Source organism: Rutidosis leptorrhynchoides, chromosome 5 (assembly GCF_046630445.1).
Source record: "Rutidosis leptorrhynchoides isolate AG116_Rl617_1_P2 chromosome 5, CSIRO_AGI_Rlap_v1, whole genome shotgun sequence".
NCBI classification, from domain to species: domain Eukaryota; kingdom Viridiplantae; phylum Streptophyta; class Magnoliopsida; order Asterales; family Asteraceae; genus Rutidosis; species Rutidosis leptorrhynchoides.
Window position 1 is genome coordinate 39,916,967 of NC_092337.1, and position 11,738 is coordinate 39,928,704.

General features: G+C 36.1%; 1 protein-coding gene across 1 annotated transcript; it reads right to left on the reverse strand.

The window, feature by feature from the left end:
- Positions 1 to 7,911: 7,911 nt before the first annotated feature.
- LOC139848537 (uncharacterized) lies at positions 7,912 to 8,790 on the reverse strand. Its single transcript, XM_071838265.1, has 2 exons — positions 8,782 to 8,790; positions 7,912 to 8,364 (listed from the first exon to the last, which is right to left on the reverse strand). The coding sequence occupies exons 1-2, from the start codon at positions 8,788 to 8,790 to the stop codon at positions 7,912 to 7,914; spliced, it is 462 nt and encodes a 153-aa protein (XP_071694366.1).
- Between the last annotated feature and the right edge of the window lie 2,948 nt (positions 8,791 to 11,738).

The window sequence follows — 11,738 nt, forward strand, 5'->3', positions numbered from 1 at the left end:
ACTAGTTCAATATGAAAATTACTTGCTAAATCCTTGATTTTGGATGATCAAATGTTGTTAGATTGTTAAAGTGCATGTTTTAAAAGTGTTACTAGTATCATTAGCTTCGTTTTGATGTATATGTTGATTAAGGAAACTCCAAGAACATGATTAGTGATTTTGTGAACTTGGATTAGGGTTTGATAAGCTTTACATGAACTTTTGATGCGTCAAATGCTATGAGATGTTGTTGTTAAGTGTTTTGTTACAATGTGTGTTTGATCACCTTCAAAACGGCATATCACATGTGTGAATTGGATTCCCGAAACTTAAAATGCATTTGATGAACTTGAAACTTTGAAAATGGATTCTTAATGATCACTTGACGGAAAATCGGTTATTGAAATTGATGTTTTTGTTTGATGAAACGTGTTTAGTTGTTTTCCTTGTCAAATTACCTTTCCAACGATATATAGTATGCATTTTGGATGTTTTCGGTTCATAAAATATGTTAATTTGAGTTTTGGTTCGTGACTTGGACCATTTTTCTGCAAACTGCATGTTTCCCAGGTATTGCGCGCCGCGCATATACCCGCGCGCCACGCAGAATTAGAAATCCCAGATGTTTACCTTCGTGGTTAAGTTCTGACCAGGATTTACACTTGGGTGCGCGCCGCGCAACCCATTGCGCGCCGCGCATATGCCCAGCTCATTTTTGTTTTTATTTTTCCTTTCACAAAATGTTTCCCGCTTAACCGTAACTCCGATTAACATGAAACTTGGCCATTCTGCTCATAAATGATTTCTCATCATGGGAAAATTGTCGGATACCCGACCCGACCCCGTTGACTTGACTTTGACCAAGTTTGACTTTTAGTCAAACTTAACCAAACAATTATACGATCGTTCTAACATGCTTAACTACTTGTATCGTGCATGAAACTTGACAAATTGATTCACATGCTATATTAATCGAGTCGTAACGAGCCATAGGACTAATTGAACATCTTTGACCGTTTGTGCTTACCGATATTGATATAACCTATATGTTTAGGTCAAGACTAGCTTTGTCTTTGCACGCGTTTACTTGTTGAAGTACTTTATTAACTCTCGCGCTCAAGGTGAGATCATAGTCCCACCTTTTCAACAACTTTTATACTTTTAAATCGTGGGCTAAGAAAACATATACTTTGTTACATCTTGTAGTACTTACTTTTATGTTTTGAACACAAGTGTGAAAACAAACATTCCACGTGCGAGTTAGAACAAAAATGCCTCAATTCGATTATCATTAGTTACACTTGCAGGGTGTAAGCGAGAACTTATATTGTGTGGCCATACGGGTTTAACAAACCCTCATTCGGACGGTTCGCTACCGTTATGCGGATGAAATATATTTTTGTGTTTTAGTGCGGGTTCTAGCACTGTGTGATGGGGTAACGTTGGTTAAGTTTTGATAATTTAGTGCTCGCGTATAACAACACTTTTGGAATGCAAATGATTTGGATAATCTACGTTATGGAAATACAAAATCTTGTGGTTCAAAAACAACATTTAATACTTACTAAACCTATGATTTCACCAACGTTTTCGTTGACAGATTTCTATGTTTTTCTCAGGTCTTGCACGATATGTGATACATGCTTCCGCTCATTATTTGATACTTGCATTGGATGTCGAGTATACATGCTTTTCATGGAGCGTCTTATGACTTTACTTTAAACCGTGTCACCTAGATTTCCTTTGTACTTATAACCTTGTAACTTAACTTTTGGTTGAACAATTCTTGTAAACTTTGGGAACAATCTTTATTTTGAAATGAAGGCGACATATTTTGGTCAAACTTTGTCTTAAAGACTTATGACCATGCAATGGGACCTACGTAGACGACGCCGTCACTTGACGATTTGTCGGGGTCGCTACACTATGAACCCATCCCCAATTCATCCAGAATAGGTGATGGCTGATTGGTTGATCCATTCCGGTTACACTTTCTTCAGAGTTCAGGTGAATATCCATATCGGAATAGCTGTCAGAATTTAAGGAATTTGAACTAGATACGGGATCCATCTTGTATAATTAGAGAGATAATTTTTTAGATTATAGAATTTGATTGGTACTCTTCAATACATAATTTACATATGTATATATAATACCAAAATCCCGTAAATTACGGAGAAATTTTCGAAAGATGGCAGTCAAAGTTTACTATAATAGATATGCCAAGATATGAATTTTGTCTATACACTATCTATGCAATCAATGCAATGAGACGCGTTTAGACTTAAGATGATAGACAGGTAATTTCTGACAAGAAATGATAAGCAAAACTTTTGACATGCAGACATAGTCGAAGTCCATACTTACTAATGCATCCTAACAACTATCAGTTAGACACACTTATGCAAGACCTGGTTCACTAGGACCAACGCTCTGATACCAACTGTGACGATCACTCCAAATCCATATGGACGAATACGTCATTCATCGATTTCATTGCGAGGTATTTGACCTCTATATGATACGTTTTGTAAACATTGCATTCTTTTGAAAATGCACACCATAAATGAATATTTAAATCAAAGGTTTTCGACATCTGATGATTTCTACATATAGACAATCACCGTAAATAATAGTTTACAATAGTAATTCCGTTGACAATGCAGTCAAAATAAGATACATGGTGATGATTTGGTGAATGCAACGTTTCCTTGATAAATATGCCATGTAAGACTCCATGCACATAGCTTGTCTAACATATAAGCAAACAGCGGAAGACTTCTAGAGAACCTGAGAATAAACATGCTAACAAGTGTCAACACAAAGGTTGGTGAGTTCATAGTTTTAGTGTTTCGCATAATCTGTATATAAAGGTGGATTACAAGATTTCAGTTGTTTCATCCGAAACGTTTATCAAAATATTCTACGAAATTGAGCACCCTGGTAACTAAACTTAACGTATATATAATTTATACCCTTTGTATAATCATCTTAATAATACACGCAAACCAACGTGTACGCTTCTCAAATAGCATACGTCCGTTAAAAGGCTAGTGCTTTAGCTCAGACGGGGATATCAAGCCCTATGGATCCATATACTACTACTCGCTCCCACCAGTTCTTATAACCGGCAGTTACTAGTTACCAAAGCTAAGGGATTTTCGGTTCAAACTCGGTGTAGAATTTAGTATGTACTTGTATCCATTGCGTTTAAAATAAAGTGCATGTATTCTCAGCCCAAAAATATAGATTGCAAAAGCCATTAAAAGGGGAGCAAATGAAACTCACCTTAGCAGCACATAAGGTCATTCATCAAAAAGTGACCGTAATTCGGAATGCAAGATTAACCGTAGATCTTAACCTAGATAACATATGTTGGTCAATACATGTCTAATAAACTAGGTTGGGTTATAGTGTATCACAATCCTAATGCTCGAGATCGACATACAAAAGTTATCAAAAGTCATTTCAAAAAGTCAATTTTGACAATTGTTCAACAAAACGAGACGTGCCTTATATAAGGATTCATTTACTTGGCTAGTAGTATTTTATCAATCTCATAAACAGGTTGTTTAAATATTAATTGCAGATTCAAAAGCAATTCCAATTAACATCAATTATAATTCAGTTGACCATATCTTTTGATTCGTTCATCGAAATTACGCGATTTCTAAATGAAAAGTTATTGATTTTTCGCCAGCTTTCCGAAAACATGTATATCATATACCTTTTACCAGTAATATATGTATTTAATTCGTGATTCATTATAAACTGTTTAACGACGAAATTTAGCATACAAGCATGTATAAATATATACTCGAGCACTAGACATGTATACACTATTAATATATAAAAGATAAGATATAAATGCTCACGTATCAATATTGAGATTCAATATTGCAAGAAAGTACGTAGACGCAACAGAGATGATAAATACTAGGTTTGACTTGCGAACAATACCCATGAACATTACCCATAACCTCCATAGCTATAACCCATAATTTCCTTAGTTCTATCCCGTTTGAAGCTTGTTTTGAAAGTGACACGCTCATGACCTCGTCGTAATATTTTATGTATAATATTACTAAAAATATTAAGATTAATAATAATAATAATCTTAATAATAATAATAATATAATAATAATAATAATAATAATAATAATAATAATAAATAAATAAATAAATAAATACTTAGGAGTAATATGTGTAAAAAAACATGCGCAAGAAACCTGGTATTTATAGCCATAATTCCTGATTCTGATGCTCATGCGATCGCATGGGTTTTATGCCTATTTCTCATGCGATCGCATGGCCGTCAGATCCAGCTCACATATTTTTTTGTTTTCTTGTTTGTCGACATAATTAAATATAATATATATAATATATAATTTAAATAATTAATTATATATTATATTAAATTCATGTGTATAGTTGACTTGTAATTTTATTTCCGATGACTCGTACGTTGTCACTCGACTTATGTTCCAGTTCCGGTTTCTCGAACGCATTTTCGTACGCTTAGAAAACTCGCAATTTACGTTTTGTGACTCGTACTTTTATCAAAATATAGTCTTAAATTATCAATAAACTATATCATTCAAAGTGTATCTTAAACTTTCGAATGTTTTGGTCATTTACTTCTATAAATCATTGTCTCGCTATTTGTTAATATATATATATAATAACAAATTGTTTTATGACCAAGTTAATATATATTTTCAACATTCATAAACACGTTTTAAATATACGTCGTAAGTTATTCATACAATTAATATTCCAACTTATCATATATATTCAAATAATATTTAAACCAATAAGTTTAATGTACGGTATCAAAAAAAATTAATACATTGTTACGTTTTCAAGTTATAGTATATATATGTATCTATATACATATAATTGTTCGCGAATCGTCGAGAACAACCGAAAGGTATTTGAATATATGAAAATAGTTCAAAAATTTTGAGATTCAGTTTTACAGACTTTGTTTATCGTATCGAAAATGTTACTCATACAAAGATCAAGTTTAAATTTGGTCAGAAATTTCTGGGTCATCACATAAATGAATATGGATATGGATACGACATCACTCGATCCATATCCGATCCATTGTCATCCCTAAATTGACATTTCATCCGTCATTTAAGACAATGCCCACATTAGGCGGACCTAAAGGACCCCTCAAACAAGAGTATATTTTTGTGACCATTATCACAAAATGAATTCATATGATCAAATAATAAATTCTCCACTCACAATTGGATTATTTCATTTAACTAATTAATTTCCATCATTTACATAACATTTAAGTTAGGCGCCTAAAGTAGACCAAATCAAACAAGAGTATATTTTCCGTGACCATCGTCACAAAACAGAACTATTACAAATGTGGTAATTGTTGTCACCCCCTCATTGGCCCCTTCAACTCAACTGTAGACGACTCCAATTTAGGGCCGGACCCATTTTCTAATATTAAATGTGGTAATTGTTGCCACCCCTCATTACCCCCTCAACTGTAGAAACCGACTCCAATTTGGGTCCGACCCATTTTCTCACATGTATTTATATAACATTTCATTAGTTATCTAAAACACAATGCTCAAGTTAGGGGAACCTAAATGACCCCTCAAACAATAGTATATTTTTGTGATCATCATCACAAAACGAATTCATATGATCTAGATAATAAATTCTCCAGTCACAATTGAATTATTTCATTTTTCTAATTAATTTTCATCATTTGCACAATGTTCAAGTTAGGCGCTAAAAGTAGTCCAACTCAAACAAGAGTATATTTACCAAGGTTGCAAAAGACGTGAGACGGGGTCCAGACGGTCGGGTCCTAAAAAGGTCGAGACGTTCAAGACGGGGTCGAGACGGGGGTCGAGACGGACGTTGACCAAAGTTGACTTTTAAATATATAAGTATAAAAAAGCATATATGTACACATATTTTAAAGCTAAAAACTTCAATCGATTAACTTGTACTCATAATTGTTATCATCGTCAATTTAATACAAAAAATTCAAACTAAAATACGATATATTTCACAGACTTTACCGATTTTCTGGATTTTCTGAATTTTGACCGACTTTGACCCCATTTTTTTCAACTTTGACCCGAAGTTTGACCGTTGATTGTCATATTAGACGGTTTTCTTCGAGACGGGACGGGCTAGTCACCAAACCGTCGAGACGGGCGTCGCAACGGCTCGAGACGGGGTGTTTTGCAACAGAGATATTTACCGTGACCATCGTCACAAAAAGAATTCATATGACCATATAATAAATTCTTCACTCATAATTAGATTATTTTATTTTTCTAATTAATTTCCATTATTTAACTATAAATTAAATAACATATTTAAATTATAATAGTATAAAATGATAAAAAGCTACATAGTCGGTCATGCCAATAATCTGAGTATTGGGTTGTTACAACATTTTCACACATAGTAGTGTTTTGAACTAATTACATATTTCGTTTATGCCAAAATCTATTATTTCAAACAATTTTCCGCAGCAACGCGCGATGATTATCAATCAATCACCATTGCTTCCTTCATCACCCCTATATAAACTCTATCAAAAATCAATTACAATTACTTCCTCCACTATCAAATCCAGTCTCCGTTTCCTCAATTTTTTTTCTTTTCATTTGCTATCAATAGTCAACACTAAATGCTAGTAAATGAGTTTGTTAATAACATGTGTCGTTAGGAGTTGTTAATTTGCATTTTGTGATTGAAATTTTTATTTCATTTCATGTTTATGTTTATTTTCTATTAGAGTAAAATAATTTGTTGGATTTGCTTTCACATTAGACGATATTTTAGTATTTTTTTTAATATTAAATAATTTTTTTTATTAATCTAGGTATCCAACTTATTTTAAGAACACTAAGTCTAGGCGACTACCCGCTTTGCGAGTAGCCCGGAGTCATTGCGAACAAACCTCCGTGGCCACGAGAAATTAATTGCAGCTGTCTGGAATCGAACTCATGACCTCCACTATGAAAGGATAGGCCCTCAACCATTACACCACCACACCTTGGTTTAAAGAATATCTATTAATATAGTTAGTTTAATAGATATAAATACAAAAATATTGATATGAATAAAAATAAACAAAATCCGATTAATATGTCTAAATATATTTCATCATCTGATCCATATTTGATCTATTTTCAATATTTCATATACATTAAAAAAACCTTAATAGAGTACCAGTCTTTTTCTAGTGTTTTACAATCATTATGTTATAAAATTACAATAATTTACTCCTTAATCCAACCACCCATTTTACCTTCAAATTTATTATTGCACAATATTTAAACCTTAAGAACATTTATTCTTTTAATACCCTTAGATTAAACAAGAAGATTAGTGCCCATATTGGGAAAACACGCAGTCATCGATTAATTAAAGTGTAAGTATGTAATGTTTTTATTTCTTTTTTCTTTTTGAAAAGCAAGCTTATATTAAAAACCAAATAAGAGATGCAAAGCATAATACATGCCTTAGCAGGCCACGACAGAATACGACTACATTACAAGCATACAACACGAAAATTTGCTAAGCTAAACTTTTTTGTGGGAGATGCAAAGGTTGCATCTCATCTTAGACGACTAAGAGATAAGAACTTGGATTGTGTAACCATGTATGCCACTCGAATTTTTTCCCCCTCGATCTATTGGAGATCCAATAAAAGGAGATGACTTGAATCTCGTTAAGAGCAACCGGAATACTCCAACCATTACCTTTAAAAACCTTATTGTTGCGGTTCTTCCAAATGAGATTTGCAATTATCCATAGTACCACTTGCCAAACGTTTCTCCCAAGACACGACATATGATTTGAGTCCTTACATTCGAAGAGTTCCCGAACAGTGAAATTAGAGAAGCTCCCTTTTTCCCACCATTTAAAGACACGATCCTATATTTCTAAATTTTGGTTACAAAAGATGATTGAGTGATCCACGGATTCTACTACATCATCACAAACCGGGCAAAGAACGCTATGGAGGTCAATACCTCTTCTATCCAACTCAACCCTTACCGATAGTCTCTTTAGAAGGGCACGCCACACAAATATATCGACTTTTTTAGGAACGAGATTGTTGCGAAGTGTGATCTGTTGAGGATAGACGGGAGGAAGGATTAGTTGGTCAATTTTCGAAACTAATATCTTCACCTTAAACGAACCATCAGTAGACATGGACCACCTCCATTTATCCTTGCGACTGCGATCAAAGCTGCATTCGGACAACAGCCTGTTTAGTTCCACGAATTCGCCAGCAGCTCGTCCTGGTGGTGTGTGCCGCCACTGCCAAACGAAACCATCTTCTGTAATACGGTCCTTAATCGAAACATTGCTTGTTTGCTCTTCCTGTTGCTTTTAATGTTTTCTATTTCTATATGATATAAAATTGTTGATTCTTATTATGTTTCATAGACAATTTTTTTTTTTTTTTTTTTTTATATCGGAAGTTGTTGACAGCTGAGTGTTTTACTTGAAAAGGTTTCAGCTTCTTATACTATTAAAATGCTCACATATGCATGATGTTTCCATATTGTATGTGTTCTTTAACTTCTTTTATGTTTTTTTTTGTGGATTGTAATTATGTACTAATAAGAATTTTTGACTCTTTAGGTTAACTGGTTACGATGTTGACTTTATGATCTCAGTGGCTGAACTGGAATTCAAACTCAATGGGATCCATAAAAGTTTATTTACTTGAACAAAAATTTGAATGTGTCCGGGTCTGGTTTTAGCCGAATATGGTAGCTTTTGTTACGCAAGTACCATTCGCATTCCTTCAAAAAGTTGTGATGATGAACTGTTTATGGTTCATCAAAATTTGACACTTTTCGCTATCTTAAAAAAACTGTTTGTTTGTTTATTCTCACTCGTGTGTGTCTCACCTAATTTCATTAGTTCGACGTCAGTTTGTATAAATTTTTTTGTAAAGATTTAATAAGTGTGTAATTTCTCTCTAGATATTTTGGTCAAACAAAATTTGTTACTTGAATTTGCACATGTTTTTATAACAATTATGTACTCCGTTTATCGTATTACTCCATGGTCTCAAATTAACTGTTTAGGTTTTCTTATTAGACGTCTAATAAAAGTTCATTACTTTCACCTATCAGAAACTTAAGTTGATAAGTCATTGATTTCTTAAGTCACGTGTTCCCCTTTTTTCCATGTAAGAAAAACTAAAAATGTGCCATATTTTTCAACTCTTATTTTTCAATCTCTTTCCGACTTCATTGAACTTTTCAGGTAGCCTTTCTTCCCTCTTTTCTATACTTTTTTTTTTTGAACGGCAATTTTTTAGCATCAGTAGATCATTTCTTTCAACGACCCTCATCATTTGCACGTAACACACACGTTCGGGAGGAAACCCGAACCCGATCGACGGTACCCGGGAACACATCCATTCGGGCAGTGTTCCAGAGTAGAGGTCCGTGAACGAATCCGGTAAAACCTCCCTATAGGGTCAGTATATACCACCATTATTGGTGTTCAATTGTTTTAAAGAAAATCATGTCATCCCTAAGGATCGAACCCATGACCTCTCTCTATCCCATGACACAAAGTACATGGGGAGAACCGTTGGGCTATGCCCGCAAGTTCTCTTGTAACACCCTAGGCAAATCCCACATCGCCCACAGACATGAGTGATCATGGGATTATAAGGTAATACTCACGCTTAAATGACACAACGCGTTTTGGGATCACAGGCAGATCAGATGTGCGAGTACGTTGCAGTTAAGCGTGCTCGAGCGAGAGCACTACCAGGATGGGTGACCTCCTGGGAAAGTGCTTCTCGTGTGTGGTCGCCAAGAAAAAGCCGTGCGCCTGCGGGCAAAGCGGACAATATTGTGGTCATGTTAAGCTGGGGTGTTACAGAATGGTATCAGAGCCACTCATGTGCCGTTGGGGGTGATGGGGCAAACCTCATCGAGGACGATGAGTTCCTGAGGCGGGGTGAATGTAACACCCTAGGCAAATCCCACATCGCCCACAGACATGAGTGATCATGGGATTATAAGGTAATACTCACGCTTAAATGACACAACGCGTTTTGGGATCACAGGCAGATCAGATGTGCGAGTACGTTGCAGTTAAGCGTGCTCGAGCGAGAGCACTACCAGGATGGGTGACCTCCTGGGAAAGTGCTTCTCGTGTGTGGTCGCCAAGAAAAAGCCGTGCACCTGCGGGCAAAGCGGACAATATTGTGGTCATGTTAAGCTGGGGTGTTACATCTCTTTTCTATACTTTTATTCACTTTTCTTAAACATCAACAACAGGCCAACAGTAACATCTTTAATTTCTTCTTAATTAATTCATCATCACTGAGATCCACTCTCCGACTGTTTGTAACCTTTTGCGACTACCGTTTCCGACCACCGGCATCTCGCCGGTGGTTCGGATTTTACTGCTTTCCGTCGAAATAAAGCTCGGTTGCTCAGTTTCTTTTTGCTCCGGCGTCAATCGACCCGATTGTCTTCTCTGGTCACGATTACAGCTACCATGCGAGGATTCCGTTCTATTGTTGCTCGGGATCTGGGAGTTGGTTGTGTTATGGGGGTTGATTTTTGGGTTTCGTTGGGTTGGGTTGAAGATTTCTGCTGTTGTCCCCTTGACTCTCTTCGTTGAGCTGTGATTCGTCTGTGGTAGTTGTAGGCGGCGAGTTCCTTCGGAACTCTACAGGTACTTTGGGTGTTTCGGGTTCTGTGGTGGGGTTGGTTGGGTTTTGGTGGGTTTGCGATTGAGCGTGTTTTTTGTTGAAACCCGATTGATTCGAGTGGCCGGGATGCGGTCTGCAGCTCCAGAGGGCGGGTGGTGGGTACTGGCAGCCTTGGTTGGTTGCTAGTAGATGCTTCCGGTCTTTTGGGGCTGCGGGTGGCGGTAATTAGTTGCTAGCCGTCACTGCCTGGCGACATTCATGGTAACCTGGTGGCTACAAGTGGGTGGCAATCGTTGTTGCTCGCTGGTGGAAACCGGTGGCCTATGGTGGCGCTGGGAGTGGTAGTGTGTCGTTGGCGGTTGCCGGCTATTGCTGGTGATTGCTGGTGGTTTCCGGCACTGATTGCTGACTGCTTGGGTCCGCGGGTTTGTAAATGTCCTTAGAAAATTTGGTAGAGATGACTGGCTCCTTTATGGTTTGGTTCGGCATTTGGTACTGATGTTGCGGCTGGTTTAGTTCATTCATTTCATTTTTCCCGTCATTAGGTATTTTTTATGTTTGATGTTGTTGCCGACGTTGTTGACTTTGTTGATTTCGGTAAATAGGCCCCAGGTTAGGTGTTCTTGGGTTGCCCGGTGGATGGTTTGGATTGGCGGCTTCGGAGGGGGATGATGCGGGGTTGGATATGGGGTCTGGTTTATGTGTTTGTATTAGGCTTATGTAAGGTGGTGTTTGTTGGTTGACATTTTAAGTGTAATTCCTAATGTACTCGCTCTGTATTTAATGTAGTCGTTCAGTGTGTTTAGAACGAATAGAGTGAGTGTCATGGAGTTTTGGTCGTCTATGACCAAGTACTTCCGTTACAGATCGTTTTAATCTACTTAATGTTGTTCCACCGGAACCTCGGTTCTCTTATATATATATATATATATATATATATATATATATATATATATATATATATATATATATATATATATATATATATATATATATTAGTAATATTTTTGCCAAAAAAAAAAAAAAAAAAGAAACTTAAGTTGATCAAAATAAAATTTGATTGATA